This window comes from Monodelphis domestica, chromosome 3, assembly GCF_027887165.1.
Source record: "Monodelphis domestica isolate mMonDom1 chromosome 3, mMonDom1.pri, whole genome shotgun sequence".
NCBI classification, from domain to species: domain Eukaryota; kingdom Metazoa; phylum Chordata; class Mammalia; order Didelphimorphia; family Didelphidae; genus Monodelphis; species Monodelphis domestica.
The window spans coordinates 186467880-186488900 of NC_077229.1; the positions used below are offsets into that span (position 1 = coordinate 186467880).

The 21021-nt window shown below is 31.8% G+C and overlaps 1 protein-coding gene across 1 annotated transcript in view; it reads left to right on the top strand.

Moving 5' to 3' along the window:
• MMP16 (matrix metallopeptidase 16) overlaps positions 1-21021 on the top strand; it is a 373571-nt gene that overhangs the window by 251006 nt on the left and 101544 nt on the right. The window contains exons 5-6 of the mRNA XM_001368488.4: positions 13733-13894; positions 16036-16247. Coding sequence (XP_001368525.1) covers positions 13733-13894; positions 16036-16247 — 374 coding nt within the window. The remainder of the gene's footprint in view (positions 1-13732; positions 13895-16035; positions 16248-21021) is intronic.

A 21021-nucleotide genomic window follows, 5' to 3' on the forward strand; every position in this document is an offset into this window, starting at 1 on the left:
TTCACTAGTCATTTTCAGCCTGTTAATATATAGGAAGAGAGAGGGGAGAATAGAATAAGCATTTATATGGCCTACTATATGCCAGAAACTGTCCTAAGTGCTTTCTTATTTTCACTTAAAAATGGTAATTGCTGTTCAGTGCTAATCCCTAGTGCCTTCTACTTGAAGAAAATTTTTTTCTGCTCAATAGGCATAAGGCTGTTGTGTACAGCCTAAAAGTCTTCTGCTTTTTTACATGTCTTAATCCTGAACCATGTTTTTTAACATCTTTTATATCATCTTATGTTTTATTTATTTTGTATTTATTTTACCCGGTATTAAAATTTATAAAACTTATTTATTATTGGGTTGGTGTAACCTATCCACTTTCTCATCCTCTGGAGGAGATGATTGCAAATAGCCATCAATTATCTTCATTTTTTTTTTTGCCAATCTTCATGGTGAACAGTGATATGAAACAACTAAATGGGCCATTTGTTTCCTTTGGATACATAATGAAGCCAATTTAATTAATAATGTTTTTCTTCAACAAGGGGAGCTTTTATTCATCTTTCCATTGGTTATACTTTCCTTCTATTGTATTTTGTTTCATTCATAATTAAAATGTTAATATTTATATTATTTATTACCACTTGTTGATTCCTGGATCCTGGGGAAGGAGCTTAAATTTAGATACCTAATAGTTAACAGAATGCTTCTGTGTATTAACTATTTAATTTTATTAACTACTTTTTTCTTAGCATCTCAGGTAACTTAGCTCATCTTAGCTATGTAACCGCTGGAAAGTCACTTATCCTCAATTATCTAGTCCTTACAGCTTTTCTACTTTGGAATTGGTAGTTTAGACTCATTGTAAGACAGAGAATAAGCGTTAAAAAAAGACAATAACAACAACAAAAATATAGTAAGCTAGTGGTAAAATGACTTTCCTTAACCAATAACTTCAACCGATTACCTATAGTGTTAATCTAATTATGTGAACATGAAGATGCACTTTACTAGGAAAAACCTTTTTTGAGTTCATCTATTTCCTTTCTTTTCATCAAGGATATCATTTAAATGAGCACATAGACCTCATAAATATTTTGTAGATATGGCAAAATACGTACAAAGTTCAGTAGCTTCTGATGTCTATTTTATTTTTTTAAAATACTACTTGTGGAGTTTCTAAGCTTTTTAAGGTTTCCCATCTTTTTAACATATTAAAAATTATCTCTAGGGTAGATTTCTTTCCCATGTATTTGGAGAAGTTCATTCAACTCTTCTTTAATTTCATCTCCTTAAATGCTATTGATACTGTCTTTATAAGACACTTAACACTGAGTAATATAATCAAATATATATTTGATGTGAATTATATAGTTTATGTGAATCAATATTTATGGAAATGATGGAAAACTTCTTGTTCTTTATTTATATCTGGTGTATTCCTTAGAGTTACATCTATAGTTTCATAACATTTCTTACCTTTCACTATCACCATTAGCCTATGTAAGTTAGACTGAAGTTTTTGTATTAATATTCAGTGACTGTCTCATATTTACTTTTTATTTTAATTAATACAGATTTTAACCTTTATTTCAAGTAGTCATTAATTTGAGAGCAGGCAGAAAATTTATTCTAAAGTGAATCTTATTCCAATAATCATTTATTACCTGTCGCATAAAATATAATTGTCACTTTGCTGTCATTTTCCAGTACCACTTTACCTTCTTGAAGGAAATATTTTTATATACAGACAATATACTTCTAATTATGCTGCAAGTCTTTAGTTTAACTAACCTCTTAGTCATTTAAGAAATTGTATATTACATCACCTTTATTTACAAATATATCTGTATTTGTACCCTTCCCAGAGAGCCATGCCTAGTGATAAATATTTTAAGTGGCTAGAGAGACAGTTCAGCAAAAACAAGTAAAATATCAATGAAATCTGATAACATGTGCAGTATTTCATGCCTAGAATTGAAGTATCTTTGTTGTATTCCTTTTATTTGAAACACTTGAGAATTTCAAGATGGTATAACTTAGTGACCTATAAAAGTATATTTCTTATTATTTTTGTCCACATGATAAAACCAACTCTAATTCTATGACCAATAGACCACATCTAAAGAACCCTTGAGCTATCCTTCAATATAGCTGGGGAAAAATATGCCTTCAGGTTAAATTTGTAGAGAAAAAATAAATAATGATCTGATTCAAATCACTAGAAATGTGCAAAATTTTGATCACTGAACAGAGATTTCACTTTATGAGATCCCTTCAATGAAATTAATATTCACTGGCAGTCAAAAACTCAGTAAGACTCAGTTGTCTCCTTTTAGCCACTTTTCTACTGCCATTAATGTTTATCATTTTTATTATAGCCAAGAACTTATCATCTCTTGTTAAAGTTAAATTTCTGCTCCATCACTCATGACAATTACCATAAATTCATGATTAGAAAAGGATGCAACAAGAAGGTTTTAACAAATATTAAGCTGGTTTACAAGAACATTTAAATACTCCAGGGCCACTAATGAATTTGTTTATCTACAAGTGTTAACTCCCACTACCAAGACTATTCTTTGAGGTAGGATATGATTGCAATTAATTTTGCCTAAATTAGCTAATTATCAGCATACAAGCTAGAGTCAAGATCTAATTTCTAAATGAGATACACAAAAACACAAAATCAGCTTTTAAAATAAGTCAAACTAATGAAGAACATATCATCAAAATCCAGATAATAAAAAGTTATTTCTAAGAAGGTGTAGAATCCAGATTTTAGTTATGTTTGCTTAGGTTAATAGTTAAATTCGTGTTCCTTCTTCAGCCAGCCAACCTGTATACATGTTTCCCATTCTTCCTTCACTTCTTCCTTCCTCTCTTCCACCAATATGTGGACTACCTATGCACATAGTATTTCACCAGATTTTTTTTGCTAATAGAAATTTTTGTAGATACAAAAATTAAATATACAAATAACTTAGCAGCATGTTGATAGTTAATATTGTAAGAGAATAAAAAGTGTAACACAAATAGTCTACACTTGGATAAATATAAATATATGAGAGATGACTATTTAGAGACTTTTCTCATAATAATAACTGACATTGAAGCACATTTAACCTTAAGGTTTACATAGATGATCAGAGATACTCTCAGTCAGTTCTAGGGCATATTTTTATTTTCATTTTATTGTTGGAAGAAACAAACTCAGAGAGGTTATAAAATGTATAGGTAGTTAATACTAATGTGTGTCAAAGAGGAAATGCAATTCCAAATACCTCCAGTGATCTTCCAATTATATTTTTCCACCTTTCTTTAGAAAATTACCACTCTTCTTATTTTTGTGTTAATTTGTATGTAAAAGTCCTATTTGTTGACATTTTCTTAATTAAGATCATCTGATGCTTATTAGCTAACTGTATTCTAAATCAATGATAACCAACAAGCTTCATTTAAACCAAATTGTACAATACAATAAAGATACAGTTCTCTTTGACCAAATTACATATAAGAACAGCATTAAAATTAGAAGAGGCCTAAACAAATCAACATAAGATCGTAGATTTATTTATAGCTAACAGGAAACTTAGAGGTCATCTGTTCTAATTCACTCAATTTATGAATGAGAATAATAAACTTCCAGGAGGAGGTCACACATATAGAATTATAGAATCAATAATTTAAAAAACCAGTAAAATTAATTAAAATGAAAAATTAAAAAAATAATTAAAAGACAGTAAAGATCATTGAAGCAATTCCACCCATGTTACTAATGAGGAGACTAAAGTTGTGACTTGCAAAGAGTCACAATGTTAGTAGAACAAGAAATTGAACCCAGATCTTTTGAAAATATGTCAACTGCCATATGATTCAAATAATTTAATGTACATATTTTGCCCTTAAATTGCCCATCTGGTTAAGTCTCAAGACAACAGATAATATGATATAGGTTATAATGTGCTCTCTTGCAATACATATTTCTATATTTTTTGGTTATGTAAGAACACCCATACAAGTTATACTAGAGAAAATTTCATAAAGAAAATAAAATAAAGAGATGTATGCTTCAATTTGCATTCAGATTCCATCAGATTCTTCTGTGGTGGTGGATAGCCTTCTTTGTCATGTTGCCTTATAGTCCTAGGGATCTTTACATTGTTGATAAAAGTTGTCATTCATAATTGATCATCATATATTATTGCTGTTACTGTATACAACATTCTCCTAGTTTTGCTCATTTCACTTTGCTGCATTCATATAAGTCTTTCTAAGTTTAGTTTATCTGTTTTATGAAAGAAAGATTAGAAAAGGGAGAGATTTGAGACAGTGAGATTAATTAGAATTTTTAGTATTTGTTGATGTGTTACAGAATTAGAATAGTAATGGTATTAGAAAAGAAACATGTACAGGGAATTTTGGAAATAGAATAAAAAATACTTGGCAACTGATTGAACACATCTTCCTTGAAATGTGGCATCTAGGACTGAATAACCCAGAATCTTAGATTTTTTTTCTAGCCCAAATGTAGCCAAGTATGTGTTATCTTGTTATGGACACTGTAGTTTTCACTATATATTTGTTTTTTTTTTAGTTTCCATGTTATGCTATTTATTCATATTGACCTTCTCAAAACTTCTGGCTCCTTATTATAGAGAATGTGAACCATATATGCGAAATTTGTCTTTTAAATATTTTTACTCTTTTTGGGGTAGGGGATCTAGACCTGTAATTTTCTTGTCATGGCACACTCATAACAACAACAAAAATCTCTACCAATGTGGAACAACACTTGCTCTGTTATTATAGTCAGTCAGTCAACAAATATTTATTCAGCACCTACTATGTGCAAAGAACTTCAAAAAGTTACCTGGGGCACTGAGAAGCTCTGTGACTTGACTTGGGTCATGTAGCCAGTTGTATCAAAGGCAGGATTTCCTGACTCATATTGTATTTCTATATGATATGCTATACTGCCTGTTAAATTTCATTTGATTAGATTAATCCCTATTTTCTATCCATTCATTTTCACTTCAGATCTTACTTAACACTGCCATTAAACATATTCACTCTCTCTTAGCTTCATATAATATGAAAATTTTGTCCATCATGTCATCTTTGCCATCACCAAAGTCATGCATTAAAGTATTAAATGGCACAAGACTTCAAACAAGATCTTGGGAAATTCCAACAGAGACTTCCTTTCAATTTCACATTGGTGAATGATTTTGGTTCTAATTATTTAAATTCCAAACCCAGCCAACAGCACTATCATTTAGGAAATCAGTCATTATTTTGTTTTCTAGAAGAAAAGTATCACAGATTCAATAGCAGTAGTGATGGTGGTGGAGGTGGTGGTGGTAGTGATGGTGGTATGTTAGAGTAAAAATTTTAAACTTTAAATTTAAATTTTAAACTCCTCATTTATCATTTAGTAGAAATAGATAGAAATATTTCTAGAGAAAATTTAGCAATATCTACAGATGGATAAATTTTACATTCTATTTTGCCCATTCTTTGGTGGAGGAATGACTAGGAGAAGAGAAAAAAAAACAGTCAGGATTGTGTGTTTGGTAGTGGTGGGGGTGATAATTAAGGGAAATATTGTCAGTTAAAAGAGTACTGGTTTTTTAAATCTTATTTTTTTCTTTCTTATTCTTCACTTATTCTTTGATTTAATTGATTAACTTATTGCAAAGTCCAGGTAAGCTTCACTCATACATTAATCAGGAAATCGAGTCCAGGATAGAGAAGGCTTTCTTTTTTACTGCTAACAGACATATAGTGGCACTCAAGCCTAAAGTTTAGGTCTTTTGGCTCTCACTCCGTGCTCTGCATAGTATGATGTTAGGTTAGGCCACCCAGCAAAAATCTTTTCTGGACCAGAAAATGATGGATAATTAGATGTTGATGTGGATTTTGATTATGATGATGTCCATGACGTTGATGATGATGATGATGATGATGTTGATGACGTTGTTGTTAATGATGATGTTTTCCTTTCATTTGAACCTTTCTGACCCTTTCCACTGTAATGATTAAAATTTTCTTGGAGACTGTCTTCAAACTCTTTCACACTTCCATTCACACTTCTTCCCCCATCCCCACCATGCTCTTCTTTATGAATTATAAAATTACCCCATTTTATTGATTTCCCATTTCTCTTAGTATTAGCTTCTTTTTACCCCTACTTTATATGTATATATACATATATATACATATATATATATATATATATATATACTTCTTCTATCTACCCTGATGATAATAACAATTTTAAGAGTCAATATCATTTTTTATTATAAGAATACAAATCATTTGAACTTGTTGATTCCCTTAAAATTTTTTTCCCCTTTCTTAATTAACTTTTGGTGACTCGAGTTCTGTGTTTAGTAATGAAAATTTCTGTCTAATTCAGGTATTTTCTTTATGAATGCTTAGAAGTCTTTTATTTTATTAAATGACCATACTTTTTCCTCGAAGAATATAGTCAATTTGCTGGGTAGTTGATTCTTTCATGCTTTCTAGAATATCATATTCCATGCCTTCCAGTCCTTCAGTGAGGATGCAGCCAGGTCCTGTGTTATCCTAACTGTGGTTCTATGATATCTAAATAGTTTCTTCTTAGCAGCTTGTATTATCTTTTCCTTCATCTGGAAGTTCCAGAACTTGGCTATAACATACATGGGCATTGTCAATTAGAGATTTAATGCAAGAGGTGATCTGTAGATTCTTTAAATTTCCATTTTTCCCTCTTCAAGAATGTTGGGACAGTTTTCTTGGATAATTTCCTGTAGAATAATATCTAGACTTTTTCTCCTGTCATGATTTTCCTTTAGTCCAATAATTCTTAAATTATCTCTTCTGGATCTATTTTCCTACAATTTTATTAATGAGATGTTTCAAATTTTTGTGAATTTTTTCATTCTTTTGATTTTCTTTTATAGACTCTTACTACCTTGTGAAGTTATTTACTTTTAGTTGTTGGATTCTAATTTTTAAAGACTGCATTTCATCCCTGACTTTTTGGTCAGGATAAAAAATATTAGTTACCATCAGTATATTTTCCCTTGAGTATTATATTCAGGAGTCATTTGGCTTAGATTAGATGTATTTATTTTTCTGAAAGAGAAGAGTGTAGGTTTTGGCTCTATTTCTTATTCAGAGGAAAATCTTGTTTTTGTACGAAAGAATAATTAATTTCACAAAACTGGGGTTGAAGTTGTTTTATGTAAAACAATTTAAAACAAGAGTATCTTCCTTGAGGGATATCATTGTAACCCAGATATCATTGTAACCCATTGTAACCCAGAATGGAATTTTTAAACTTGAAGTGAATTAATGCTTTCAACAAAAAGGGCAGGTTTACTGGTTGGTAAGACATTATATGTAGACCTATGGGATTCGGTAATATGTCATTTCATCAAAAAATCAATCAACAAACATTTATTAACCATTATTGTCACTGAAGCCTTTTCAAGTTCATTTTGCAATTGAGGCAAGGAGGGATAAGTAATTTGCCCAGGGTCACACAGCTAGTAAATGTATCTGAGACCATATTTTTCACTCAGGAAGATGAATCTACCTGATTTCAAGCCTAGTACCTATCCACTGCACCACATCATTGCCTTAGTAAACATTAAGTATGTTCCAAACACTGTGCTAGGCACTGGGAATGCACGTTTTTAAAGTGAAGTAATTTGCTGTTTAATTTCTTTGTTGGATCAAGTTGTAGTCCCAGTGATCATGTCTGGATTTAGACCTGAATTTATCCCCTAGAATATTAGTTGGTAATCTGAAATCCATTAACTTTATATATACTTATACATATACACTTATGTGTCTCTTTCTCTATATGTATTTGATAACTGCATTTCAATACAAGTGGTTGCCTTTATAATATTATGCATTTAATTGTATGCAATTTAAAATATTGCATAAAACCTGAAAGAGGTTTATAGGTTTCATCAGGTTATAAAAAAAGATTTGTGATGACAGAAAGTTTATGACCCCTTTCCTAGAGTCTACTATGGATTTCCTCAACTCTCACTAGAGCCACAATTGATCAGCATATCTTTATTATTATTTTCTTTGGTTCATAATTCTATCACTCTTTAATTCTTGAATATTACATTCATTTATTCAGTTCTAATGCATAACAGGTGCTTAGTCAGGTCGCTTTTGGGAAATCTTGATCTTCACTTCCTGAGAATTACTAAAGACAACAAAGAGCCCCTGAGCAGAATTGCCTATTGTGGGTTGAAGTAGGATTGTTTATTGTTTGTAATTTTTACACAGTGTACAGGATAAAGAATTGAAGGCTGTATATATAAAAGGGGAAATGGGAGCATTAGGAGTTTCCCAGAGCCCAATTGAATCTTGAATTTATTTTCATCAGTAATTCTTGAAACTTCCCTTTGATTTAAAAACAAAAACAACCATGGTTCCCTTCCTTCCTCAATTACTTTTGTCGCCCCCCCATCTCCTTTAAAAGAGCCTTTCCTTCTTCTATTTCCATCATTACTTTGCATACTTTGAGGTTTTGTCTCTACTGTTCTCAGTTTATAAATTTATGCCTTAAAAGAAATTCATTCATTCTTCTGACTGTACTTATCACCTTATGGAAACTTATATTTATATCCCTAATTTCTAATGCTTTCTATTTTTTTTAATTTTCTAGCCAGCTTTAGAATATTTCCACTTGCTCATCTTCACTAAAATTGTTTCATCACTTTTGTACTTTAGCTGGCATCAATTCTCATATTTACCACCATTATAATTGTCAATACTATTTTCTCAATTCCCCAGGTTCTGAGCCCTGGAGTTATCTTAGCCTTTTGATTTATTATAAATTTCCCTGGTCTTCTATCCATTTTATCTCAACAATTTAGTATATAATAATTCCTATAATCTCTTTCCTCTCTTTCCTTTAATGGAGTCAATTTCCTCCCTTCTTCCCTTTTCACCCCATTTCTATAGCCAGAATATTAGCTTAGGTTCATATTACTCTAGAGTTAGATTACAACACCAGTGTTATGGTTATTTTTTCTCTTACTTCCCTATTCCAATTCATAATTTAAATAATTTTAAAATATACAAAAGAGAAATCTTACTTATGTATGTTTTTATCAAATCACTTTATAATTAGTTATTTAACTATTTAATTATTAAGGGTATCAAAGATATTGATATCCATTCTCTTCAGTTATTTTACATGCAACAAACATTTAACAAGTTCCTTCTATATCTAAATAACATTCTTAGAAATGATCGATATGCCAAGATGGCCTGTTATACCATGTATTCATATCTCAGCTTTGACCTTTCCAGAGATGCCTGTGTGTCTTATGACAAGTCATTCACCCCTTCTCGAGTTTAATTGCCTCATATATCAAAGGAGGAGACTAGATCTTGAAGTTCTCTTCTGTCTCTATATTTTTTCTCTCCTATAATCTTTGCCCTCAAGGAATTTATAATCTGAAAGGAAAGTCAAGACATGAATAGTTGTTATTTTAAAAGAGAAAAATAAATTCATGAGAAATAAAAATGGTTTGTTGGGTGAGGAAAAAGGCCTCAAGGTAGAAATGGTATTTGAACATATTCTTGAAGGAAGAGTAAGGCAGGTAAAGTTGGGTTTGGTGGGAATGTGGATGATAGGGAAAAGAATAGGCAAAATTATGAGTATGGGAAGGGTTGAGTTATATTTGGAGGATGTTGAAAAGTCCAGTTTGACTAAAAGGAGGAAGTGGAATATATACCTAAATTAATGTTTCTGTGAAACCACTACCATCCCTAATTGAATTTGATTATCAAGATTTTTTTGCTTTATTACTCAAAAAATTCATTCATAGTGCATTAACTAATATGTTTTCTTTTCTTATTTCTAAGTTTTCAATAATTTAAAAATATTTATCTTCATATTTTGATCTTCCCTATATTTTGAGCTCAATGAAACCAAGGAAAAATATATCTTGTACTCTATCTTTTATTATTATTTACTATCATATTTTCTATAGAAAAAGTTAAATACAACAAATACTTAAGAAGTGTTTAATTGGATTATTTAATAATTTTGTTAATTAACTGACAGCTATGTAATTTTTTCATTGAATTCAGTCAACCCTATCCCATCTTCCTCATAACCCAGTCCAAGATTCTCTCTAGATTGTTCAGTAAAAAAATCAGGAATAACTCATATGAACTCTCCAGAATCCCCTGGTTTGGCCTAACTCAAATCATTCAATTTAGCTTCAGAATTGAATGAATGTGCTTCCAACATAAAATGATTTTATAATAAAGCCATGAAACTTCATGGTGGTGATCACAGCTTTGAAATACTTCAATTAGACTCTGGAACTTGATGTTATAACTTGATTTGGTAAATCTGGCCATGGACCACATAAAAATGCCCTTACAAGGACACCATATGGTTGCATTATTAATATGATAGCAAATGCAGTTAGTTTCTTAACAAATATATTGAGAATCAGTTGAATTTGGGGTTGTACATGTATATTTATTTTATATTCCTTCATAATATAACCACAAGCACATATGTTAATATAAACCAAATGGACTTGATATATATCTTTTGTATGTGAATGTATGCATGTATACATAGATATAACATGTCAAGTATATGTGTATTTATATATTTTTGTACATTAATTCATAGAGATACTGTCAGTTGATATGTTGAAAATATAGTCTTTGGACTTAAATAGAAAAATGACACCCTTTTCCTTCCTCATACTGTGTTTGGACATGATTCAACAACAGGCAACACCTAAAGGTCTTTAGAATGATTTTATTGCTCAAAGTGAGCCACATTTCTCTTCAGGGTTTGTCCTTTCTTAAGCTGAACTGCCAAACATTCAAACTCTATTACAGAGAGCACAACTCTGGTGGGCTGGCCATATTGTTCAAATGCCAAACGTATGTTTGCCAAAAAGTCTATTTTACACAGAACTCATATGGAGGTCAGAAAAAAACTATATATGGATACTCTAAAGGTGTTTCATAAAAAAACTTTGTTATCAATTGTGAGGTATGGGAGGCATTAGCACAGGACTATCCTGCCTTGTGTGATCAAATCAAAGAAGGCATTGTACTCTATGGACAAAGCAGAATTGCAATCATTCAAAAGAAAGATGAAATGCACAAATCCAGAGACCTCTCCATCCTAAGTGTTCATGTGCACAATGTGTTTCCAACCTGTGATAGAGCCGTCCTAATTCACATTGATGTGATCAGTTAGTCAAACACTGTATCTCAACATAGTGATGTCATTTTGGCTCTTTTCAAGCATGAAGGCGAACAATCAACCAACCAACCATGTGGTATGGTTGTTTCATTTGTACTTGAAAAAAATTCCTAAAATATCACTGCATTCAATATTTGAAAATTGATCAGAAATAGGAATAAATAGCACCCATTTTTAATATAATTCTATACTTCCCTATATCCTTATAGGTATGAATTTCTGAGAGTAACAAGTATGGAACAAATTATTGATAGCCTAAAAGTAGAGAAAAGAAAAGACAATTTGGATCAGTTAGAGGGTATGGGAAAATCATGGCAATATGCAACTGAAAGAATTCTAAGCCAATAGATTTGAATACATATGGGTCATAACAATGAATAAAGAATAGGGTTCAGGAAAGTATTCAGTAACAAGGAAGTTTAGTGATGATCAACTGTTTTTTTTTAATCTTTATTTACTGGAGAATCAATATTCTCTTTCCTAATTTTCCCATTTTAAAATTTTGCATTTTGATGATCCTTGATAATGTTTCCAAACATTCCAAGTCAGAAGTATAGTTATCAAAAACTTGCACAATTCTAATTTTTCCTCCAGTACCTTTGGCTTTTTTTGTTCCTGATCTGGTTTGGCATCTCAGTTCCTTATAAGGTTGTTCTGGTCATTATAAGACTTAGAGATCTGCTTCTCTAATAAACAATAGAATGGCAATGTTCAGGTAACCTTGAGGCAGACACAAGGTGGAACTCGGGGGGAAAAAAAGTCAACAGGGATTTCTGATGGCAGCCAATGAGAATCCAGCCAGAAGGGCAATGGTATAGAAGCAGAATATTAACCACTATTAAGAGGCATAACTCTGAGCCTAGGGGAAATAAAGTATATTGCTGGGTTTAAAGCCAATAGACTTGGGCACAGAAATCAGAACTGGACCTATTACATAAGGCAGGGGACTTAGAAAAGGCAAAATATCAGTTTATACCATAAGGCTAGAAAGTTAGAGTAAGACCAGCAACAAAACCAGTCACTCCTAAGCTACCAGAGCTATGAATTCCAAAGATCCTTATTCTTGGTGTTCCTAACATCTTACTGTAGTTTTATGCTTTTAAAGCTAAAAAGCACAAAAAATTTGGGTCATCCTTTATTTTCCTCAGCAGTTAAGTGATGCAATGAATGGAGTGCTAGGCATGAAGTCAAGAACTCATGAATATTTGAATTCAGGGCTGGCCTTGGACATTTATTAGTCTGTGTGACCCTAGGCAGGTCCCTTAACCACATTTGCTTTGTTTCCTCATCTATAAAATGAACTGAAGAGGAAATAGCAAACGATGTTAATGTCTTTGCCAAGAAAACTTCAAATGGGATCACAAAGAGTTGTACATCACTGAAACTGAATGAATTATATATATATATATATATATATATATATATATATATATATGTGTGTGTGTGTGTGTGTGTGTGTGTGTACACATATATAATATTAATATAATCTCTATTATATTAATATGTTTCCACCCCTTATGGAATTGGATTGTTCATACACCATGGGTTAGGGATGAGTCTCTTTTAAGGGAGTAACAAGTTCTTGCAGTTGTCAGAAATGAACAAACTCAGGAGTTAGGCAACCAGGCTGATTGATCTAAAATCCAGGATGGAGACACAATTTAATACATATAAAGAACAGAGTTCTCATCTCAGCTCAATCACCACCTATCTTGTGTATGCCTAAGGAAATAATTTCATGACACTAAGCCCCAATGTGAAAAAACTCCTATGTAAAATAAGATGAATAACATATCCCTTAACTGTCTCAGAAGAGTTTTTCAGGCTCAAATGAGATAACGTATTAATTATAAATAAATTTTGAATCATCTAAAGTGTTTTTTAGCTATAATGTGGCATTGTCAGCCAATAGTGCCATAACACAAGCTCCTCTAAAGCAGAGAATACTTCATTTTGTCTTTGTATACCCAGTGCCTAGTAGAGAATATGGCCCATCATGAAAATATTTAATACATTCCAATGGATGGAGCAGTAAAAATGGTGTAAGTACATCATTTCAAATACAAAGAGATACTAAATATATGACCATGGGAATGTATTAAATTTCTCTCAGTCTCAGGTTCTTCATTTGGAAAAGGGCAGTAATAAGAGCACCTACTTCAGGGAGTTGTCATAAGAGTCATATTAGTTTATATATGTAAAGTATTTCACCAATTAAAGCTTCATGTAATTGTTTACTATTATTAAATTGAATGGTCATTAAGTGCTTTCAACTAATAACATTGATTCTGATCAGTAGGAGAATCAGTGATAAAACAGTACCTTGGCATTACAATAAATAAGCTCTTCCTATTATCCTTATTCCATTTGTAATTTTTTTATTTGGAATTTACTTAGTTTTCTTTTATAGCACTTGTATACTTAGTTATAGCCCTTTTAGACTCTTAACATTCTTTCTTCTCTTTTTCATTCACACAGGAAATGACCTCTTTCTAGTTGCAGTGCATGAATTAGGACATGCTCTAGGGTTGGAACATTCCAATGATCCCACAGCTATCATGGCTCCATTTTACCAGTATATGGAGACTGACAACTTTAAACTACCGAATGATGATTTACAAGGCATCCAGAAGATATATGGTAGGTTACTGTCTTATTAAGCTTTTGTTTGGTTGACCCTGCAATGAAGTCTACGGTCTATTTCTATATTTCACCATTTCAAATGGGATCTTTAAATGTGGGGTGAAGGAAAATACTGGGGAAAATGGACCATGGGCAAAATATATTTATAATTCAAGGCACTTTGGGCAATCAGCCTAGATGTCTTTTTTTTTAACCCTTACTTTTCATCGTAGAATCAATATTATGCATTGGTTCTAAGGTAGAAGAGAGATCAGCACTAGGTAATAGGCATCAAGAAATTTGCCCAAGGTCACACAGGTAGATAGCATCTGGGGACAGATTTGAACCCACAGCCTCTCCTTTCTGGTCCTGGTTCTCAACCCACTGAGCCACCTAGCTTCTCCACAACCCAGATGTATAGGTTATACAGAAAGTTGCTGATTTTGATGAAGCCCGCCTCTCCGTTTCTATACATGCCATGGCTTGTGATAAAAATTGCACTAAGAATATTTTTAATATTAAAATAAAGATATGAGAGTGCCTGATTAGGATATTCAAATAAATAATGAAACAAGAATTGTAAGTTGTCTTCATGAGAGGCTAAAAGACCAGTTCAGACATCCCAAACATTGGTTTCCAGCTGATGGGTTTCAATATTCAATAGCTACCAGCTGCAGATCTATTATTTAAGTTAATGAATGTCACAAATTAACCTGGATAATATGTAATTACCAGTCCCAAAACTTGAATATATATAGGGGAAACATATCCAGGGCTATATTGGCCACTATATCTCATAATAAAGTCAATATATTAATATGAAAAACACATGTTAACTGATGAGATTATACAAATGTGAGCAAATTAACTGGTAGAGAGATATAAAAAATTATTCTACATCTTTTACCATAACTTTAACTCCCATAATGCCACCATTGACCTTTACAAATAAATTTATTTCACCCATAATTGTTAAGAGCCTGGCACATATAATGTACATTAAGTGAATCTGTTTTACTAAATTAATGGGGTGAAACTTTTCATTCTTACAATGTAAAGACAAATCTGTGCTGCCTGAATGTTAATAATACACAGTAATCAGGATATGTCATTTGCATTTTTAAACAGCATAGTTTAAGTTCAATAATTTGTTTTGCATTAATTATATTTTCCATTTTAAATGTATCAATGTTAAGTGCTCTCTTAGGGTTAAAGTGGATTTTAAAAAAATAGATCATATTTCCTCCTGCTCTATATTGTTGGAAAAGTCAAATGTAGCGATAGAAAAAATAGAAATGTTCTTGTTTAAAAGGTGCATATTTCTGTACTAAATATTAGAGTATATTGTTATATGTCCATGATTGTACAGAATATGTGGTAGAGGATGTTATTCTAAAGCAGTTAAGTAAAAGGTGGCTCTTTCTCATGACCTCATGAATTAGTAGTCTAGACTGAAGGTCTACACCAGAATATTCTTCCCATAGTCTAAATACCAAGTGTTAACAGCTGTGTCTTTCATTAAAAAAAAAAATCCCTTGAGAAGTGGTGCTTAATATCACCACCAAATTACTTGTGTGAACTTTGGCTTGATTTAGAAGCCTCCTTTCGAAAACTGTTCCAGAAAATTAATGTTTTGCTGATGATGTTTTAATCAATAGGTGACTTAAATTCAATGTTCGAATGAAAGCAGCTTTCCAGAAATGCATTTAAGTATTTCAGTAGATACGATATTTGAAAGTTGTAATAGTTATGGTGTTGTCTAATACTCGTGTTTAGCACAAGTTTTGATCAGTAAATCTTTTCTTTCATGAGTCTTCATACATTTGTCATATAATTTACTTAGTTAATATCTAGGATTAGGTTATGTAGGCTTATTGTACTTTAGCCCCTGGTTGAACAGTGGAAAAGCTATCATCAAAAACTGACAAATATATTAAAAAACCTGACAAATAAATATTGTTTACCCAGTTCAAGAACATAGCATGGCAATTCAATATTAAATATCATTGAATATTCATTTTCATTTTACATGATCTTAAATACCTCTTAGATCACCTAGTTGATATCTTCTGCTGATGAATAATTGTTCTCTGTAGCATATTTTCCAGCACTATTCCAGTTTTAAGTGAGCCCAAGCACTGTCCTCATCTTTTCAAAAGGTCCACCTGACAAGACCCCTCCACCAACAAGACCTCTACCAACAGTGCCCCCACACCGCTCTATTCCTCCGCTAGACCCAAGGAAGAACGACAGGCCTAAACCTCCACGGCCTCCCACTGGCAAACCTTTCTATCCTGGAGCCAAACCCAACATCTGTGATGGAAACTTCAATACCCTCGCCATTCTCCGCCGAGAGATGTTTGTTTTCAAGGTAGGAGGCTGTGCCATTTTTTTTAACCCTTAAATTGAATGTCTTTATGACTACTTTAGGGGGAAAAAAAAAAGTTCTCATTCATTTTTATATCGCCTTTCCAGTCTGCTTATAGTTAGAAAGTTTAAAAAAGAGATCTTAAAAAAAAAAAAAGCTGAGAAGCACACATCGTATAAATGTCTAGCACAAGAAGATTGCTGTAGTGTTCTATTTGTGGAATGCATTTAAGTCAGCAGAAGCTGTAATGCCTAAAAATTTAAGGGTAAGTAAATGCTGCATGTTGGGCAGAGATAAAAAAGCATTATTCAAGTGCTGAATAGTAGCTAATAGGGATGATTTGGTTGGGAGCTCAGCCACTTCCAGAGGCTCAACAGTCATTGTATCTTTGGTTCACACATCTTTATGAGAATCCTGTAATTTCACTTTAAAATTAGATCAGAAATTTGTGAGAAATATTTGTCATCTTATTATGATTTTATTGGCAGATATTGGCATTGTCTGCTAAACATCATATTTTGAGTATAGATATTCTCTATTTTTGTGGAATTTATGACTTTAGATTACTTTTTTGTCTGCACATGCTTAATGCATAAAAAATAAGTAGGTTAAAACAGGATATCTTTCAGGTAGGATTTATAAATCATAAACACATAGTGAACTTGCTAAACCTTTAGTTACTTTCTTGGATATATTATCTTCTTGCCAATAAATCAAATAATCAGTTGGATTTACATATATGTATATATATTTATGGAGAGAAAGAGACAGAGAGAGATTCCAATATTCTCTTACTAGGCTCATGCTTGAAACATTTATAGACTTTCAAAACTTATGATCTATAGGCAGAGCCTTCTAAACCCAAGAAAATTTCATAATGTTGATGTATCAAGAGGAATGCATTGAGGAGATGCTTTTATACTAAGTTAATCAATATTTTCCAACACTATCAAATATATGGTGTCATGAAATTAAAACAGATTATTAAAATTATGTGACTTCATCATTGAGTAACTCATTCCTTAATGTGCTATAAAAACTCATTATTACAAAGAAATCTATAGTGAATACTTCTGAAAATTAAGTTTCTAATTTGCAATTGAATACTAACTCATAGAATAATCTGTTTTTAGAAATCTGTTTGTGTATATATAAGGCTTTCATGAACTTTCTGAAAAGAATGTTTTTTGATGGTAAAACATGATAAATAGCAGTATTATATTTTGGGAGGACAAGATACCAGGGCAGAAGGCTTTTGGTATGAAAAGTCCAGGCATTCAGTAGAATGAATAGCTTGTAGCAAATCAAAGATTGGGTCATCATTTTGAGATTGAACCAACTCATTTGTGGCATTTACAGTCAACAGTCTCATTATATCATCTTTGATGAAAGACTTTGTATAGATGTACATTATTCTGTTTAATAGTTTTTTGACAATTAATATAAATGATTAATAAAAACAAATGTATGGAATATGTTACTAACATTTAGGAAATATTTACTAAGAGAGTTAATAAAAATTCCAAACAAAGGTTTAAGACAGGCAGCCCCCATTTGCTCATGTCTTTCTAGTGATTTAGAATCAATTAAGATTTCTTGTTTGAACATCAAGAAGATTTACAAAGATCAAGGACTTTGTTAAATGTCTCAGTCTCTAGAATATATGGTTCAACATATCTCACAAGTAGAATTCATTAATGCAGTTTGAAAGTAACAATAACAGAAAATGTGGGAATGAATCTGATCAGGATACAATTTTCAGTCATTTCTAATTGATACTACAAATAATAGTCTGACATAATCAGACTTAATTTATTTTACTTACTCCTAAGGATAAATAAATGATGCTTTTCTAAGACTTAAATTTGGAGGAATCTATAGTGAATATAAATCCTTCACAAAAGCAAATACCATCTTGTCTTTGTAATACATTCATAATTTCTACTACTGATCCAATGATTATTTCTATTATCCTTATAAAAATAAATATTCAGTCAAGCTGTGCACTTAACATATTCTGAAGTTCAGAGCAGAAGCTCTTAATTTTATTGGTAGCTATAATATTTTAATACCCACACCATATCTATCTTTTCTACAACAATGCTTAATACTATATTATTATAACTGATATTTACAGTTAGTTTACTAACTGGGTCTAATTCTTTCTAAAATCATAGTTTTAGTTACCCACCTAAAGGATCATATGTAATTCCTTATTTTATAATCACTGATATAAAAGTAATAAAGGAAATCTCCTTTTAAAGTGTAGGGGGAAATGTAGGATCCCATAGGGTAGTGATGGCCAAAGAGGAGTACATGAAATCAAGAAGTCTTGGGGATAGTGAGCAGAGTCATAAATCAATTGTTCCAGACATCTTTCCTAGGAATGGTCATATTATTTGATCACTGTTTGCAGAGCCAGAGGTTGGAAAGGAGTAGTGATGAATAAGCTGTGTGTGCAATGGAGCAACATGACAATGGTGCTAACTCAGCATGGTGATAAGGCATGGGCTTTGTTGTTATAGAGAATTTTCACCAGTCAGAAAGAAGCAAAGGACACAGGGCAGGAAATGAAGAGCTCATCTGGAGATGAAGAGGATTAGCATGAAGGTGACTGGAGTGTAGTAATTAAATTTCACTGGTTCATTTTTTTATCGTTGTTTCTCCAGTGTCTAGCATTATGCCTTGCATGTATAAAAATAATTCTATTGATATATTTTGGCTTAATATTATCTACATTTTCCACTGTAACTTCCTCTCCAAACCTAGATTTATCTCTTAATTTTTAAGAGAGAAAGGGAAAAGGTTTCTACAAAACTAACCAGTATATCCAAAATTTAAAAAAAAATCCTTTTATGAAATGCAGTATTCCACATTTCCCCAAAGAAGTAGGAGGATTTTTTTTTTCATAAATCTCTTTAAGGTCTAAAGTGTCATTCTAATTTTGAAGTATTTAGTGTCAAAACAATTAAACATTTTATTGTTCTTTCCATTTATTGTGTAATAGTAATCATATATACTGTATTTTTCATTTTGCTTATATCACTTTGAATTAATCCTTATTAATTCCCTCTTTTTTTCTATACTCATCCTGTTCATCATCTGACAGCACATAATAATATTCCTTTACAGCCATGTACCATATTTAGTTTAGCCATTCTGTAATCAATGAGGATCTACTTTATTTCCAGTTATTTCTTTCAAAAAATAATGCTATGCAGAACCAGGAGAATATTATACAAAGTAACTGAAACATTTTGGAATGACCAAATATAACTGACTTTGCTACTAATAGCAATGCAATGATCCAGGACAATTCTGAGGGACTTATGAGAAAGAATGCTATTCACATCCAGAGAAAGAACTAATTGAGGGAAAAGAAATAAGAAAACATATGATTTGTTGCTTGTTTATATGGGTATAGTATTTGGGATTTTGATTTTAAAAGATTAGTGTATTACAAAAAAGAATAATATGGAAATGGGTTTTGAATGATAATACATGTATAATAACCCAGTGAAATTTCTTGCCAACTCTCGGAGAGGGAAGAGAAAAGGAGAAGGAGACAACAAGAATCATGTAACCATGGGAAAAAATTTTAAATTAAATTTAAAATGATCATTTAATAAGTGCTGCTATATATAATTTTGTGCATAGAAGGCCTTTCTTCTCATTGACTACCTCATATTATGTGGCTAGCAATGAATCTGTGCATACAATTGTATGGATAGTTTAGTGAAATTATTTGCATAATCTGAAGTTGATTTCTAGAATGATGGTATTAAGTCACAACTCTGCTCACAGTGCATTAGTGTATATGTCTCTATATGCCACTGCAATGTTGACTATTTCTACTTATTGTCATTTTTTGAGGTGGTTAGATGGTTTACTGGAGAACATTCCAGACTTGGAATTAGAAAGACCTGAGTTAAAATCCAGCCATAGTCACTACCTGAGTATACCTATTCATGTGAAATAACCTCATTCAATGTCTATTTTGTTATCTATAAAATGGGATGATAATCTCTCCTACTTAGTGCTTCATAAATAAGAGCTATTAATGTTGTCTTATTTATTTTTGTTGATTAATCTGATAATTGGCTAGGTAAGAAATTCAAACAGTTATTTTTTATTTTTATTTCTCTTATTACTAGTTATTGAGTCATTCTTTCATATAATTATTTATAATCTCCAATTCTTATACCCTTTCACAATTGTTCTTTAAAAAAAGGTTTTCATACATATATCTTTTAGCTATCTATATTTCAGGAAAGCTAAGTGGTGCAGTGGATACAGTGCTAGGCTTGGATTCAGGAAGATATATCTTATTGAGTTAAAATCTGTCTTCTGACATGTCTAAATAAATATCCCTGGGCAAGTCACTTAACCCTTTTTGCCTCAGTTTCCTGATCTGAAAATTACTTAGAGAAGGAAATGACAAATGGTTCCAGAAATTTTTTGTCAAGAAAAGCCCAAATAGGGTTACACGGAGTCAAACATGATTGAAATGATTAAACAACATTTTTATTTCATTGTACTAAAATATGATAGTTGAATTAAAAAGAATTATGATTAGTTCCCAGTGCATTCTCAGTCTCACGAGCAATATTTCATGGTCTAAATATGCATTCTCTACCCATTACAAAATGGAAGTTTGATTGAAAGTGCATGGTGATACACTAATACCATAAACCTTAAAACACACCATGAATCACTCAAATCTACACATATACTCTACACAATACACAATATGTACACATTGACTCAGTCCCTCTCA